The following is an 18,312-nucleotide window of genomic DNA, read 5'->3' as shown; positions in this document are numbered from 1 at the left end:
AATAATGACCAATGGTAAATTAAAATCAATCAAAACCAAACCCATATAAAGAAGTAAGCATATGCACATATTGAAATTTGATCTTCTAGCCATCTTATACTGCAATCTCAGAATCCTATCAAGAGTAGATTTTTTTTTTTCCTGGTCTTTAGGTCTTTTCCAAACATCTTGCTGCCAAGAAAACTCAAGATACCTTGCATAGTGCATTTTCTCTAGCTTAGCTGGTAGTGGCAGATTAAATGTGAAAGTTTCCTGCATGCATTTGGATGGAGCAGGTCAAGAATAGCTCAGTGAATGATTGTGTCTTAGTTGCACAAGCGTTGAGTAGAAAAATGTTTTAAATCTTCACTGGCTATTTGGTGTTAAGTTTCCAGCTTTGAAAATAAATAGCTGAACTCCCGTGAGCATTTATGTAACAGTTTAAGAGCACTGTCCCATACTATATTCTTTCTACTGTACTTTATTTTTGTTATTACTATTATTATTCAGAATGTTTAAATGACTCAGCTTAATATTTTCTCATCACACTCTTCACAGATGGGTAAACGCACTCTGCTCTCATTTCTGCAAGAGCATTTATATTACTAAACTACCTCACCCACTCTCCTTTTCAGTGGCTTTCTGGCTTGTGATTAGCATCTCAGCCCCACCCTGTGATCATCATTTTAGGCTTATCATGTCCCATTAGTTAGTCTCATTCTCTTAATTCTATCCTTTTGGCTTATCTGTCCTTACATGCCCCATTCCAATTTTTATCCTTATTCTTCCCACCAGTATCCTGCGGCTGTTTTATAGTTTATGCCAGGATTTAGCAGCTCCCTTAAGAATGATTTGAAAAATGAGATAAATATCACATACAATGAGAAAGAAAATTTCCAACTTGTCATTTTTCTCTTTTTTAAAAAATTATTTATTTGAGAGAGAGAGAGAGAGAGAGAGAGAGAGAGAGAAAGGCTGATAGTGAGAATGGGCATACCAGGGTCTTCAGCCACTGTAAATGAACTCCAGACACATGCACCACCTTGTGCATCTGGCTTATGTGGGTCCTGGGGAATTGAACCTGGGTCCTTTGGCTTCATATGCAAACACCTTAACCACTAAGCAAACCCTCCAGCCCCAACTTGTCATTTTCAAAAGTAAGGGGGTCAGGGACCTTGGGGCTCTGTGTTTGTGTTTTGGCTGTGGACACCTGTAGCCATGGTACAAACAGGTCCTGAATGAGCTTTGACTTTTCACAATTCCTTTACCTCTGCGCTCTTGTTTTCTGTTGGTTGAATGGGTGGTATTTTAGGGAACAAGGGGTGAGTGCTATTGGCTAATTCGACAGGACATCACAAGGAAAAGCTGCCTGGGCCTTAGCTCTTCTCAGGGAAGCACTCTGAGTTCAGGGCAACCTGAAGCACACAAGGTAGAGTGGAGGGAGAGGTTCTTATGTCAAGACAATTTCCTAAGTCACATATGATTCTCTTGTATCTTCCAGTAAGTATGGTGCACAGGTTCAATAACCTTACTGGGAGTCAGCCTATTTGATGCTTATACTTGAAAGAAAAAGTAGCTCAGGCATCCCCTTGGAGTTTGTAGGTGCTCTCTTTAACAACCTGGGGTCCGTGCTCAGCTTGTTTATAATGAGGCATCCACAAAAATTGGGTTACAAGGTCTGCCGAGTCTTCACCAGCACCATGAAGCTGTGTAAATTAAATATGAAACCTCTAAAATCATGGCACAGCGGTTTCTAAAGCAAAGGTGCAGGCCCTCATCACAAAGCAGTGCCAGTGGGCTGGTTAGTAGGGGCTGTCTTCTAACATGAGGGAAGAAGTTGCTAGCCTGATATACTCACTGAGAACAGAAACATGACACAGGAGAGGCTCCATACTAGGAATCTAGTGGACTTGTGCTAATGGCAGTTAACGGGAATGGAAGAGGTGAGGGCAGAAATGTGCTATCCACAATGAAGAAACAGAGCCAGGAGAGAGGCTTCATGAAGAAACAATTAGGTAACTACTCACTTCTAAACTACATTGTCTATCTTTTAACTTCTCTCTCTCTCTCTCTCTCTCTCTCTCTCTCTCTCTATATATATATATATATATATATATGTATATATATATATATATATATGCAAATGTATATACATATATATGTATGTATATGTATCGTGTATTCATATTGAAATAGACTTTGGAAATAGAATATTAAAATTTAAATCCCAAAGTCAATCTTAATTCTTTGCCCTAATTTCATGTCCCCTTTGCGAAGCAGAGAAATGTAAGGGCATAGCGTGGTTGTCGTGATTCAAGGATATCGTATGTGTAAAGAAGCTGGGGCATTGTAAGAGCTCATTTGATATGACATTTACATCACCACCCTGGTTTTCTTCCCCATGCGCTACATTAAAAGTGACTTTACATAAGCACTGAAACAAGACAAACCCACCCATTTTGTGGGCATATGTTGGATAGCAGGGTGGGAACATGGGATCTGTTACATTCCATATGTAGACAATGGAACATTTCTTGGCATCAAAAGAAGCTCAAGGCCTGGAGAGATGGCTTAGTGGTTAAGGCGTTTGCCTGAAAAGCCAAAGGACCCAGGTTTGACTTCCCCAGGATCCATATAAGCCAGATGCATAAGGGGACGCACATATCTGGAGTTCGTTTGAAGTAGCTAGAGGCCATGGTGCACCCATTCTCTCTCTCTCTCTCCCTGTCTACCTGCCTATTTCTATATCTCTCTCTCCCTCAAATTAATAAATAAAAATAAAATATTAAAAAGAAAAGAAAAGAAGCTCAAGTCTTTATCTATGGCATTCCCTGTCTGACAAAAACTAAAGGGCTGAATATCTGTGCACATTGTGTCACTGATTCGCACATTAAGAAAAATGTATGATGTAGCACTTCGTTCAGGATGAGGCAAAAGATATAAAAGGAATTACTGGAATATATACACTGAAGTATTTGACAGAGTGGTAGAATGTGTGAAGAACAAGAGAAATGAGAACAAATACTTCCTCCAGTTTAGGAAGAAAGTATTATAAGTACCGTGTATTCTGCACTCCCATTCAATTATTTTGACTCCTCCAGGGATCAATATTTGAATAGAGAGTGGTGAAGTGAAGGTATGCACATTGTTGAGTGATTGCAAATTGACACCGCAAAAAAAAAATAGTCAGCATGTCACTGTGGTGGACCTGGCTGGAAATGTGCTGACCCACCACCAAGGCTGAATAATCATGAACCCAGGGGCTCTGGATCAGGTCTCCACCTGCTGCTGCCTCTGGCTGACAGTGGCTCACCAGCTGCTGCATCTGCTCTGGTCCAGCTTGTTCAGCAGAGCACCCTGCTGCCCACACAATGCTTCTGTCAGGGCCTCTGGCTGCAGACCCTCCCTCCTGACACTGGTCTGCACAAAAGTACCATGAGCAACACTTCCACGGGGCTTCTCACTCCCCTTTACCTCTGCTCACCTTTAATATAAATCATGGACCATCTATTCACACGTGTTTTGACCTTCCCTTTTTATTTGCTTCCTTCCTCTCCCTGTCTTCCCTTATTCCCTCTTTCCTGGCCCTGGGCAAACTACAAACCTACGGAGTCCCGTCGTCAAGGTTAAGCTATGTAGGTCAAAGAAGTGTATCTCCTGAGCCTAAATGGTGGATTTGGAGTGGGCAAGAAGGAATGCTGCTCTTATTGCAAAAGAGGGAGAGGCCTCCTTGAAATGGCCATGATTGGGCCCATAAAAAATCCCAATAAACTACAAAATCAGTTGATTCACTACTTTCCGGCCATTTGAGTAAATCTTTTGACATTAAAGCTTAATGGACATTCATAGTTTTGTAATGTCTTCCTCAGTAAAAACACCACCTGATAACTTGATGGTAAGGTGGAGGACAGATCCCAAACTAAGTGTTGATGGATATCTGGTGTATGTGGTTGTCATGGGCTGCTGTGCAGAGGGCAATGTGGGATACTGGGGGGAAAAATTCACATCATATCACTAGTCACTACATTGCGAACTTCTTCAATATATGTCAGAGGAAAACTTCCCTCAAATCATAATGATTATGACACACTGGCTGGATTCTTTCATAACTCAATTTAGAAACAGAAATCCTTGAAGATTCTTGACAGTTCTCTATTTTTCCTGTTTTTATTATTTTCTTATGTGCATACGAATATGCCTGTTTGCACGTATATGTGAGTGTACGAGCAGACTTGCCACCATGCATGTGCGGAGGTCAGAGACAACCTTGGGTGATTCTCTCTTTCTACCCATTTCACATGGGCTTCTCTTGTGGCCGCTCTGGCTCTGCCCGCCATTGCTGTGTGGCTGGGGTTACAGGCATGATCACTGCAAGCAGGTGCCTTCAACTGCTGAGCCATCGCCCCAGCCCAGATTCTTAGCATTTCTTAATTTCCCAGGGTTCAGTCTGACGATAACAGGGCACTGGAATTGTAGGGCATGGGTTTTCCTTAAATAGCCTCTAAGTGTCTCCATGATCTCTGACCTTAGAACTCTTGCTCTACCTCTCTCTGCTAAGGTCTTTTTCCATCCTTCCATCCTCTTTTCTTCCTCCCCCCCCCCCATTATAGAGGCAACATTTTATTTTATTTTGGAAATATATTATTAGCATACTTCTTATTCCCTCTGCAATGGGAAGAAAATGTATTGAATGCAGTGTACAGTGGTTTACTTGTTCTAACTAATCCAGCAGTTCCATTTTATGATCCTCTTGAAACTCTCTAGTTAAATGTCTATCATTCTATCTAAGCAGGTCACCTTAGCCTTTTCAGAATCTCAGCTTAGCTGAGGCTAGTGGCGTCTCTACTTTTTGAACCCCTGCTCTCAGGAAGGCATCTGGTAACTATGTTTCTCAATATGCAGTGTCTTGTGGAGATTGACGCCTCCAGTTGAAGCAAAGAATACCGATGCTTGGCCTTCAGAGACCAGTAGAGAGTTAAGATATGAATTTTAAACTCCATATTGATGCAGCGTGTATATGGCTGTATCCCATCAAAATGTCACAGACTTAAGCCAGCAAGTTATGATTGAGACGCCACAGGCTGCATTTAGGGTCGTTTGTGGGTTGTTTCCCATAAGTGGTGTTGGATCTTGAGCAGTTTTGGAATGGCTTTAATACTGCATTTCAAGAGAATTCTCACTTAGCTTGATTTTTTTCTTCTAAGAATCTTTGAATACAATAAGAGGAAAGCATCCTTCCTGGCCACAGTATTTTTTTTTTTTTTTTCAAATTGAGTATGGGTAGGGAAACAACAAAGAACTTTAAGTGGCTTATTATTTCAAAATCATGATGGTACATTTCAAAGACTTTTTATTTTATCTAAACCAAATGAACTTTGTGGCTCATCAAGTTACCTACCTTTTCTGTTTCCTTATTTTGATGAACAAAAGGTCCCTGTTCTAGATGCTACCATCATCCCGGGACCCCACTCTTCACCCTTCTCCCTCTCACGAGCAATTGAATTCACACTTACAGCAACACGGCTGGGGAATCATAGTCCTGACCATAACACGCTTGTGATGAGCAAACGTGAAGGTGAGGTCTCCTGCAAGTATCGGTACCTTCTTGAGCCAATCTTTGAGATCTTTTTTGGTCTTTATAAATGTCCCTTTCTGGCCTGGGGAGATTGCTCAATGATGGCAACGCTTTGCCATCCCAGGTTCAATTCCTCAGCACCCACATAAAGCAGAGTGCAAGCCAAAGCTCATGGTTGTGGAAGCAAGAGAGCCTGTGTCAGAAGGTGGACGACAGACACCTTGAAGATGTCTTCTGACCTCCACATGCCTACCCTGGCATGCATGCACCCATATTCACACACATACACACATGCATTCACCTACACATGCAGAATTAAAAAGAAATAGACACTCCTTTCTCCACAATTACATCTCTATTGCAAAAAGTGTATCCTAAAACAATGTCTTGCCTTCATTCAGAAACCTTTATCCAGTCTGCCTTGTTTCTCTTTTGGAATTTTGTGTTATGTTTTAATTATTCATGCCAACCTTCCCCATTAATAAAAACATAGTTTCCTCTCCCAGGCTGTCTCCTCTCCCAGCATTTCATCCATCTCCACCAGATATGCCTTCCTCAATCACTGTCATTACTGACATTTTCTACCAGCCTGCTATATCACCTCTGCTTCTTACAGGGGCCACCACCAAAGTCATATGGGTTCTCTGAATATTCACACAGCCTACCCAACCAGGAAAAACAAGAAGCTACAAAACGAATGAAAAGCTGGACAGTTATTACAAGTGAGAGAATCTAGAGTGTAGTTCTTCCATCTGCAACTCTTTCTGCCTAGGGATTGAGCTACCTCTGCTTTAGCTTCAGGATGTTCTTATCTTTGTTTAAGTTTATCTTTAAGACATGAGGGTTGGGCTTCAATGAAATGTGACAGAACTCTATCCATGTAATGACGTCAGGTCAGGTCTTGCTTTGCATACTTACTGAAAAGGACTAGGCTGGCATTGGTGACGCCCAGCTTGTTGGCAGCCACACAGGTATAGTTGCCATAGTGCTCCTCAGTGACGTTGGTCACCGTCAGGGAGGACTGGCCCTCCGTGCTCTTAATCTCAAGACCATTGGCACTGTTTATCCTAAGGGTTCAAGACAGAAGAGTTAAAAAAGGACTGCTGATGACAGTTTTAGCTCAGTAATTCCTTCCCCATCTTTCCACAGGAACACAAAAAGAGGACAAATGGAATTTGTTATTCCCCCGCTCCCCAACTCCTGAATGCAATCACGCAATTCCTGTCATCAGACCAGTGACTGTTCATAGAGAAGACTCAGGAATGGACAGGACCCACTGGGCTTGAGTTTCTCCTATAAGCAAGGAAGCTGTGCAGGGGGAAACTACCCACAGAACCGTATGCTTTGCCACTTTTAAGTATGAGCGCCTCTGGGTTTTGGCCTCAGAGACAGGTCCCCAAACACTTGATAACGAGTTATTGAAAGGGAAGATGCACATAGTATAAGATGACACAGTCATAGCCGAGCATGGTCCGGTTGTTGGGATTTGCGGGGCTTAGGGCCCATAAGCAGGAAGCATGGTGGGTTTGGCACATACCTGGTGTCTTCCCGGTACCACTCAAAGTGAGGAGCGGGCACCGCGGAGGCCTCGCATTTGAGCGAAGCTTGTCGTCCTGTGGCGGCTTCGTTGCTCTTGGACTCGGTGATAGTGGGGGGGTCTGTAGGAAGGACACCCACACAGGTTAACATGAGAGCCAGAGGATGGTTTAGAACTCCCACCAAGGAAGGAGTTAGGAAGGACAGTCTGCTTGGAGAGAGGAGGGGAAGGGATCACCTGAATGCGCCAATGATTACCATGTGACTCATGGTCAGCTAAATGGGACTGATCCCCAAAATCTAAAGAAAAATAAGAGATGGCTAATGAAAGGTAAACTTGATTTGCCTAAAGAAACTTCCCATGGGGCTTTATGGAAACGAAACTCAAAGTATCTTTCTCTCTCCTACGAAGTATTCCTAGTTATTTCACTTGCAGTTTGTAATGTTTGCAGTATTTTTCTTTTTCAGACACTGAGTAATATCAAAGGACATGGGATTTAACTGTAAAATTTCACTGGTTTTCTTTCTTTTTCATTGCCATTTTTATTAGCATGGCAAGAGATCACTTTGATGTATCTGATTAAAAAAAAGACAAAATACATGCTCCCAACCCAAACTTTACCTGCTATTGTCAAAGGACTAGAGACACTGACAAACAAAACCAGTGCAAGTTGGCAACTTTATCTTTCCTCCTATGGGTGCCATTCTGTTCCTATGACCTAGGAAAATTTTGCTTTCATATGTGGGTTGCAGGATGATATTACTCATAGAAGACTTTCTGGTGTTACCAATGACAGTTTTTTTTTTTTTTTTCCCTTGCTTATGACTGGTTCTAACCAAACTATAGCAGGCTTGAAGTGATCTCAGAAACATGTCTGGTATTCTAATATGCCACGATTTGTTAAACAAACTTCCAAAGGTGGAACAAATGTTTACATACACGTCTACTTGAGTGGGACAGGAAGGAAAATGTGATCTTCTGGGCTTGAGTAATTTATGGGAAAAGCACTCTTTGGTCCCAAGGTCATTTGCAACTTGGATGTGTACATGGGGCCCATGAAATCACTGAGAATTTTTTGTACAGGAAAAGCAGAGACTATTAGTAAAAGGAACTTCAGTGTACAAAATTTATTTATACGCCTGTTCTTCAGCACTTGGTTCATCTCATTTCTGGTATTTTTCTTCATTATTTTTAAATTTTTTTGTTTATTTTTATTTATTTATTTGAGAGTGACAGAGAGAGAAAGAGGCAGAGAGAGAGAGAGAGAGAGACAGAGAGAGAGAGAGAGAGAGAGAGAGAGAGAGAGAGAGAGAATGGGGCCGCCAGGGCCTCCAGCCACTGCAAAGGAACTCCAGATTCATGCACCCCCTTGTGTATCTGGCTAACGTGGGTCCTGGGGAAACAAGCCTCGAACTGGGGTCCTTAGGCTTCATAGGCAAGTGCTTAACCGCTAAGCAATCTTTCCAGCCCCATTATTTTTTTTTCAAGGTAGGTTCTCACTGTAGCCCAGGCTGACCTGGAACTCACTCTGTAGTCACAGACTGGTTTTGAACACACAGTGATCCTCCTACCTTTGCATCCCAAGTGCTGGGATTAAAGGTATGCACCACTATGTCCAGCTTATAAATAATTATTTTTAGTAGGGTCTCACTCTAGCACAGATTGTCCTGCAACACAACTTCTAGTTCCAGACTGGCTTTGAACTCACAGTGATCCTCCTACCTCTGCCTCTTCAGTGCTGTCTTCTCCTTCTTCCTCTACTACTACTGCTAATTCTTTTTCTTCTCCTTCTTCTTCTTCCTCTTCCCCTCCTCCTCCTCTTCCTCCTCTTCCTCTTCCTCCTCCTTCTCCTTCTTTTCTTTTTTTTTTTTTTTTTTTTTGAGGTAGGATCCTGGTCTGGCCCAGGCTGACCTGGAATTCACTATGGAGTCTCAGGCTGGCCTCGAACTCACGGCAATCCTCCTTCCTCTGCCTCCCGAGTGCTGGGATTAAAGGCGTGCGCCACCACGCCCGTCTTCATTTTTTTGAAAACCAGTTTTAAATCTGGCTATAGAAGTTCTAATCATCTTAGTTATAACTAGTGGGCAAGGTAGTGGGAAAGTCTGCAGTTCCCTTTCCCTTCTCATTTTTGTATCAGCTTGGAAAATTTTGCTACTTTTTAAGAGAGGAAAATAACAGCACATTTGGAAGATACTATTAGCAATATGCAAATAGGCATGCAGGGGTGTGTTATTTTTCAAATATTTTATTACTACATATTTGCTATACAAAGTGAGTTTTCATAAGGACATTTTCACTCAAGTATATTATAAACATTAGCTACATTCAGATCCCACTTCCTTGGCTGACCCTATTCCTCCTCTTTGCAAATGGTGCCCCTTCTACTTTCATGCCTTTTTATTTTTGGTCTGTTGCTTTAGTTGCTGTCTTGCTTTAAATTCAGCTGCTTATTTTCTTGCAGGTACAAAATGGTAAGCTGAGTTACAGAGGAACCAAACCAACAAAAACCCTGGACTGGAAAGTTGGAGACCTGGAAGTGGGAGTCTGTTTGGTAGTGTGGACCTCCCATTACACACTTGGTTTTCTGCACCTTGGTTTTATTACCTAGCAAAGAAAGTAACTGCATTTTGATGGTATTTAACATTTCTCCAGGCCCATTCTTTAAAAAACGGGCTCTTGTTACACCATAGTTCATGTATTTGTTTTTGCAATATTAATTGATTTAACATTTAAGTTGCCAGTTTTCCAGAGTATAATTCACTTGGCCATTCCATGGGTATGAGAAATGATTACTTTTGATTCTATTCTTAGACAGAACTGTGGTCTATGCAATCACACACGTAAGCCTTTTTTTTATTTTTTTGTCTCCTTATTCTTACAAAAAAAAGAGCTATCTTAAAATCATTGCCAAGGTTCCATTTAAAAGTCTTTCTGTGATTGGTTATATAGTCCATGAGAGCTCATCACCTCTAAGGAAAGATAGTGCAGGAATGAGAAGTATTTGCATTGATGGTAGAAGTATGGGTAGACGGATGGACCATAAAGCAGAGGTTATGAGCTGAGATTTAAATTTGATATACATGAACTCAAATTGAGGCTCCGTCCCTCATTGTTCTTCCTTATTACAGAGTTGAGTACTTTGCCCAGAGTCATACTGCTTCAATTTCCTCATCAATAAAATGCTGGAGCTAGCAGCAGGGAGGCCCATTTAGAAGCTGACGAAGGAATTTAGAAATACTATGCACTAGGATGGTGCTGGAAGGACTGGGGAGAGGGGACAGATTTGAAATACACAAGTCCTCCAAGTTGATTAAGTCACAGAGTACTGGATGTGAAGGGGAGGCCGAGAAAGAGAACCTCAGATTTTTGGCTAGCGCATCAGGAGATGCCACCCACAGAGAGAAAGTCTAAAACGGGGTAGAGATGACCAGCGGGGAAGGAACTCAGTCCATTTTTGCATCGTCACTTCTTTTCACCATTGTCAGTTAGGCTCTTGAGATGCCCGTGGCTCCACAATTCATAACACGTTGACTCATTGATTAGCAGGAAAAATAATTTTGCTCGTGTTTCTATAGGTTGTTCAATTTTGCAGCATGGAAGAATGAAATCTCAACCCCACAATGCACAACCCATTCCCCAATGAGGAGGTTTCCTGTGTAGGGGGGAGGACAGGGAGGAGGCTAATGATGGTACCAACATGGCATGGGCTGTATACACACTGTGTAAATAACTAAAAAAAAAAAGTGTTTGTGAGCTTTTAGACATGGCTCTGACATATTCAGTGAGAACCATGGTACATACCGGAGCAAAATCCCTCCGTCCCCGCCTCTTCAGGCACACTGGGAGCTGAGGCTTCCTAGCATAGTGATCCCTGGTGGATACCTTCCAGTCCCTCTGACACAAGGTGAGGAACAGATGTCTCAGGTATGCATTTGTATAGAACTCTTGGCTCTAGCAGTTAATTCTACTGGTTGTTTAGTGTAGCTAGAAATTTGGGACTTGGGGGGAAAGCATGAGATTTTTTTTCTGATTGAGATGTTTGGGCATAACAAACTGGGTCCGTGTGCCTTTTTTTTTTTTTTTTTTAAATCATTCCTTTGCTTGTTTATTTGGGAGATTGCATCTTGTTCTGTTGCCCTGGTTACCCCTTGGATTTGGGATCCTTCTGTTTTAGCCTCCTGAGTGGCTGGAGTTACAGGTATGCGCGTCACGATGCGCAGCTGGTCTCTTTGTCATTCAGGCATCTAGCGTCTAGCAGAGCTGAGGAGCTGAGGTACTCCTGTGTTTCTGCCCGGAGACCTAAGCTCTCTTCCTGCTCTTATGTATATAGGAGGAGATGAGTGCCAGTCTGTGAGGGGAGGGAGGAGAGGGGGGCTAAATTGAATACACTTAACTACAAGCTCCACTCAACTTGATCTCTAACCATGGCAGCAACATTTGAGGCTTTCAGATGGACCCTTTACTGATTTCTGAAACTATGTATTACCTGAATAGTGCCAAAGGAGCAGTATCAACCTGTTACAAGTCCCGGTGTGGGGAACTGGCCAGAAATTTCACTTGAGAACTTTTCTTTGGCATATGTATATGCATGTGGGGTGTGTGCACATGCACACACACTCATGTGTGTAGAAGACAGAGGGCAACGTTGCACGGCTTTCTCGATCACCACACAGAGTCCCTCTGAACCAGGACCTCACTAATTCCCAGAGTGGCGATTATAGGCACATGCTACTCTGTCTAGCATTATGTGTGGGTGCTGGGGACCTGAATTCTTGTATTTATGTGGCAAGTGCTTTATGACTGAGCCATTACTGCATCCCCAAAGGTAAGAACTTTCAAGTACATTGATATTAATTAGGAAGGGATGACAATTGCATCCTTCAGATCTTAGAACTTCTTTTTATCAGGATTGGAGAGATGCCTAAGTGGTTGATGCATTTGCCTGCAAGGCCAGAGGAGTCAGGTTTCATTTCCAGGACCCATATAAGCCAGATGAAGAAGGTGGCACATGTATCTGGAGATTGTTTGCAGTGGCTGGGGGCCCTGGTGTGCCCATTATTTCTCTCTACTTCTCTAATAAATAAATAAAAATAAAATTTTTGTTTTAAAAACAGAAAGTTCCTTTTATCAAAGTGAATTCATAGAGGCTGATAAGAGTGTGACAAGCCCATTGTTCATATATTTCTCAAATGCTCTTATGATGTAAGTCTGCTTTGCTGGCTTATGAGAATGCACACTTAAAATTCACTTGTAATGAACTCTGTGTCGGTGAGGCTAAGAAGGATTGTTACAAATCATATTGTGGCAATCCTATATAGTTAAAATAATAGATGCCTTGGCTCAAAATATGGCTATAATAAAAATGTGGCTTCATAAGCAAGCTGCAAAGAAATCCATTATTTTTTTCTTTCCATGACTTTGGGATAGCTTACAATTGTTAGATGACTCTTCCAGTTTTTATTACTTCAAAAATCCACATTCTGAAAATATGATTCTTATTCTTACCATCACCAATAACAACAGTATATCTATCAGACTGGTGATGATAACAAGAGTGGCTTAGGGCATAAAATGTCATTTATTAAATTGTCTCCATATTGGGAGCAATGGCATAAAATATAAGATTTGAATGGAAGGTGTTATTTATAGTCATCATAGGCATGCATTTGCACTCTTTTAGACTTTAGCTACATGCTATCCCCACCCAACCTGAGGCTCTGGTCTAAGGAAGAGGTCCAGTATAGGAAGAGTCCACAAAAGAGTCTGCATTTATCAACCATTTACTAATGCTAGATCTTATCCTGGGACCATTGGGCAGTGACGTAGGACAGACTCATAAGTAGATATTTTAGTGCACCGTGGGAACTGAAATTAAGAGATAAGATACAGGGCCTCAGATGCCCTGTCCATTTCATAAATTTCCCTAAGGTTTTTTACTGGTGTAGATGTTGATTTAATGATTTAGATTTCTAGAGGTTCCAGGTCCTCATACCACTTAGAAAATAGATTTTGCTTGTAAAATGGCTGCATGCAATGCTGTAGACATGCCAAGGAGGGAGGTTACCTAAGGGAAGTACAAAGGAGAGGCTATAGAACCCAGTAGGATTGAACAGGCGAAACTGCTCTGTCTGCCTTCCTTATTACTAGCCTCTCGGTGTTTTGCAGCAAACAACTGTGGGCAACTGAGTAAGTCAATGAATGAATGGTACTAGGAAAGTCATTAGTACTAAGATTGCTTTTCTTTAGTGGTACCTGGGTCTGTTCATTCCTATAATGTCTTCAGCCAATAGTTCTTATAGGCACCCTGCTTCCCTGACCTAAAGGAAAGGAAAAAACAAACAAAACAAAAAACAAAAAAACAAAGGAAGAGGACTCAAACAGTAGAACATCTGCATATTAGGCAGGCTGAAATGAGGTGATGATAGTCATTCTGGTTATTTTTCTTTAGGCCAGAACATGCTTCATCTTGGAGACTTTATTCCATGCAACTATAAGTGGAATGGTTCATTTGAACAGGATATTTGGTGTCCTGACTAGTTTTAAAAAGGCAGTTGATAAATTGCTACTAGAATACTTCTCTTGATTTGTAACTAGCATCATGTGTAAGGTTTGGAGAAAAAATTTTAAGGGAGAAAAGGTTCCCCCCCGCCTTTCAGTTGACAGTTCTAGGTTCCAGTTCAGCCTGGCAAGGCAAGCCTTATGGAAGGAACTGGTCACGTTCAGTCCAACAGTGAGGACGCAGGGCAAAGCGATGACTCTGGAGAGACTGCTAGAGGGCAGTTTACTCAGGAGATGTCTGGCTCCTCCTTCAGTAAACAATACACAGACAAGGCCAGGCATGTTCTAGCTCCTGTTGGTTAGGACACATGCTTGATTAGACTCAGCACTTCTGTCCATGTTATGTTACACGTAGCTTTTAAGAATCCTGAGGTTCTTTCCATGGTCTTCTATGATTCATTCATCACTTGCAAAAGCTCATATTTTCATAAAAGTCTTGGGATTTTGGGGTGGGGGGGAATTATCAGTATTTCCTTCTGTTCTAAATTACACTTTGGGGACAGTGCAGAAGGAGCAATGTCAGACTAATTGCTCCAATAATAATAGGGCCCAGGCGGCTAGCTTTGATCTGGGGAGCCATCTGCAATCCAGACCACTTTGATGTTTCATACAATGGAAGCATAAATATTTTCTATTTACTCCGTGATTGGACTTTCAGAAATCTAATTAACTTGAAGGTCAATTAAGAGAAAATGAAATCTTGACTCCAAAAGTCAGGGAAGAGGTAGAGGATGGCAGCATGGCTATGTGTGCATAAAAGAAGTTAACTAACCTAATTATGAACTTGTATAAACACCCAGAGAAATTGCCTTTCATGTGGGAAAAAAAAATAAAAAAGGACCTAAAGCATTTTATAACATTGAGATCATTAATGTGTCTTTGAAACACACCCAGTACTGGAAAAGAATAGTAATACTGGCATTTCAGAACTCTATTACTGAAAATTTGGAGACAGCATGGGATAAAAGCACTTCACAGCTCATCAAATGCAGCCCCTTGCTCTTGGAAACCAGGGCCGTAAATGTGTATAGCAGAGCCAAGTCTGTTGGTTTCCTCCAGGTGCGGTGTGAAGGAGATTTCACTGCCTGTTTAAGAATGCTGAAAGTCTGGCTGAAGCAGGGCTCCAGGGACAATGCAGGCCAGCCCACCTGGGCCTCTTTAAGCAAGATTCCTCAGCTCCCTAAGCCTGTTTCCATATACCTAAAGTAATACTGTTGATGTTTATCTCATTAGTTTATTGTGAGGATTAAATGGCAAGTGTAAATCCCTAATACAAAGCTGCGTGTGGCAGGTACAAAGAACTGAATTTCTCCTTTTCATCTTCTTCCTCCTGGAAGCCCGGGGTTTTTACAATCAACATTTGCTTTCTGCAGCTGCTTTCCATAGACAATTTTACCACCTCCAGACTTCAGTTTCTCAAGCTTTAAAGTGAAGTCAATTGTATTTATCTTGCTGGGTTTGTTGAGGAACAAAGAGCATATTTAGAGGTTCTTGTGCACACAGATGCATGGAAGATATAAAATGACAGGATTCAAATCATGATGACCTAAAGTTTATGTCCAAATGTGGGCTAAGGTAAGTGTTCATGCATCTGCATGCTTACGCTTGTGTGTTTTGTATGCATATAAAATACAATGTGTATATGCAGGAAATATGTATGGTCTATATGTACATATAGAAAGGAAGACCTGTCAGGACATCCCTTTGTCCCTGTCACTTGCTAAAACTGTATGATGTGAAAATGTAATTTGAATGCCATTGAAAGATACTCCTACATGAATAAGATCATCAAGTTGTCTTTTCCTTTGCTGGGTGACACACATCTTATAGACCCTCTCTCTGCTTTCCCCCCTTCTTCCTCCTCCCCACTTTGAACGACTTCGACTTCTAAGGATCCTTTCATCTGACAAGTTCAAAGTGTGCCCACTTACCTATGCATCTTAGTGGAATCTTCTTTTCTAATGCCCATGATTCGGTTCAAATAGATCATCAAAATTACGCCACTGGCTAGTAGCTTGTTAACCATCAGGGACATATGGCAGCTGACCACAGTGGCTGAAACTTGTTGCCAAGGTCTCTTGGTTAAATAGCAGAGGATAAAATATATTCTTGGAGTATTCCCTTTCGAAAGGCAATGCGATAAGATAGAAATTCCAGCTAAAGCACATACAAATTGTTGCTTTCCCCAACTGTAATATGACCTTGGTGTCCACAAAAGCTACAATAGTGACTGCCAGGCATTGCTAGTGCTGTCTCTCATGTTTTCTTAATTTTCACAGTCTGAGTAAAGACAGAAGCGACTGTTCAATGCATTACGGGTTATATTTAGAAGTGGTCGGGTTGATTTATCAAATTCAAAGGCCAAGCCTTGCCCTTGGATGTGTCCAATGTATAAATGTGCATCCCTGACCAGAAGAAGAACATCTGTTTGAAATGCTATGCTCTTCTTGCTAATGGAATCTGCGGGGCTCACCGGAGGTGGAGGTGTGCCCTGGGCACGTTGCACCTGCTGCTGCGTACTCACAGTTCACGGTGACCTTGACTTGCTTGACATCCGCTGAGGAGACCTCATTGGCAGCTTTGCACTCATATTTGCCTGACTGCTCCCTGGTGATGCCTAGAATCTCCAGATATTCTTCTTCTCCTTCAAACTCTCTTCCTGAAAAACAAAGTTTGCAGGATTGTTTCTTTTTTTTTTTTAAGTTTAAAATATGCAGAACACTCACTCACTTTTTTTTTTTTCTTTTTAAAAGGAATCAATCCACATGGTTTTCCAATCATAGTGACGATGCTCTTTGTCTGAGGTCAGATTCCACAGAAGCAGACCCCAAGGCAAAAATTGTTATGAAAATGATTAAGGGGGAAATGTTCTCAGGTAAAACAAAAGGTAGAGGACTAGGAAAATGAGAAAAGGAAAAGAAAGAAGCCAAACAAAGCTGATGCCAAGCTAAGTCCCATAGAAAGCAAATCTGGCTCAGTCCCTCAGGAGCTCTGGGAACAGTGCAAAGTCCCACTTCAAAGTTGTCCTAATCACAAGGCAAGAAGATGGAGTGTTTTCATGCATTCATACCTGCCTATCTTTAGTCAAGTATTGGAGCGAGAAAGGGGCAGGGGATGAGTTGTGCACCCAAGGTGTAAAACACTCTGAATGCGGGTGAAGTGACAATTATCGATAATACTACTACTCCAGCCAAAGAGAACTAGAAACACTACACTTCACCAGATTACATGGATTTAGCTTTCATAAAGACTGTGTAGTAATTGCTGTCCTCCAGTTATAGTTTCCTTGTCCTATGTTATCACTGAGGCTTTCGTGTCATGGTTAGAGCCACGGAGTGTGTTGCTTTTGGTGGTTTTGTGACAGATTGCCACCTGTGACCGTCATAGGGAGCTAAACATCATTACCTAAGTGTTAGAGTTAGGAGCATGGAGAACCTTTTGAGAAAGATCTATAATGTTATAGGTACCTATTTTAGTAAAGAAATGTAAAGATAGGAAGCATTCTACTCTTGTGGAGTATAGTCAATTCTTTCTGAAGAGATTAGGAGCAAGGAGGCGAAAGTGGAAGATGATAAAAATGGGACGAGAAGTTGGAGAGACTGGGCAGTGGGAAGATCTGAGTCAGAAATTTGATGGAAAGGCCTATCAATCTTTCTTCTTCTCTTTCTTCCTGTATTTCTTTGCGTCGTAGGTGTGGTGTGTGTGGTGTGAACACGTGTGGAAGTTAGAGGAGAACAGTTGCCCTCACACCGCTTCTGCTCATCCTCGTTTCCTAGAGATGGAGTCTTTCATTGACTCCAGAGCTTGCTGTTTTCCTGAGCCCCAGCTATTCTTGAGTCTCTTCTCCCAACAGGGATTAGGGTGACATGTGTGGAAATATTCCCATAGCTGGGAATGACCTTTTAACCCGCCTCCCTCCCCGGGGTTTGCATATAAAGCACTTGAATTCCAGAAGTTGTCTCTCAGTCCTTCTTATAGAATTTAAATTACATGTGGGCTGGAGAAATGGCTTAGCGGTTAAGCGCTTGCCTGTGAAGCCTAAGGACCCAGGTTCGAGGCTCGGTTCCCCAGGTCCCACGTTAGCCAGATGCACAAGGGGGGCACGCGTCTGGAGTTCGTTTGCAGTGGCTGGAAGCCCTGGCGCACCCATTCTCTCTCTCTACCTCTATCTGTCTTTCTCTCTGTGTCTGTCGCTCTCAAATAAATAAATAAATAAACGGACAAAAAATAATTCTAAATTGCATGTTACTCATTTCCACGAAATTAACAACTCCATTTCCTGTTGGATAATATAGACAGCTGGGCAGAGTGTTAAGGAATAGTGTCCTGCCCCTATGGTAAAGTTTTGTTCCTGGTCACCATACACTTCAGTGTATCAACTCATGGTTCTGCTCAAAAAAAAAAAAAAAAAAAAAAAAAAAAAAAAAAAAAAAGGCTGCTTTCATTTTTCTGTGACTAAATCAATATCAAGACCAACTCCTATGGCCATGGATTCACTATACTTTGTCAGCCAAGTTTATTAAGTGGGCTCCCAACAGAACATAGAACCTCCTCGAAAACATTCTACAGCACAGCTGTCAGGAAGGCTCAAGGCTTCCAATCTGTTATCTGCCAGGGCTAGCAGAGCAGATGAGACTCTGTCAGCCCCACAACAAGGAAGTAG

At 41.8% G+C, this 18,312-nt stretch overlaps 1 protein-coding gene across 3 annotated transcripts in view; it reads right to left on the bottom strand.

Annotated features, from left to right (window-relative positions):
* The window catches only part of LOC101603243 (limbic system associated membrane protein), a 2,270,239-nt gene that overhangs the window by 29,724 nt on the left and 2,222,203 nt on the right, over positions 1-18,312 (bottom strand). For all 3 annotated transcript variants that reach the window (XM_045146785.1, XM_004666854.3, XM_004666855.3), the window contains 3 exons: positions 16,174-16,308; positions 7,092-7,212; positions 6,473-6,621 (listed from right to left, as the gene is read on the bottom strand). In XM_045146785.1, the coding sequence (XP_045002720.1) occupies positions 6,473-6,621; positions 7,092-7,212; positions 16,174-16,308 (405 nt within the window). The remainder of the gene's footprint in view (positions 1-6,472; positions 6,622-7,091; positions 7,213-16,173; positions 16,309-18,312) is intronic.

The sequence above is a fragment of the Jaculus jaculus genome, chromosome 4 (assembly GCF_020740685.1).
Source record: "Jaculus jaculus isolate mJacJac1 chromosome 4, mJacJac1.mat.Y.cur, whole genome shotgun sequence".
In the NCBI taxonomy this organism is placed as follows: Eukaryota; Metazoa; Chordata; class Mammalia; order Rodentia; family Dipodidae; genus Jaculus; species Jaculus jaculus.
This window is presented reverse-complemented; position numbering and strand designations above follow the sequence as displayed.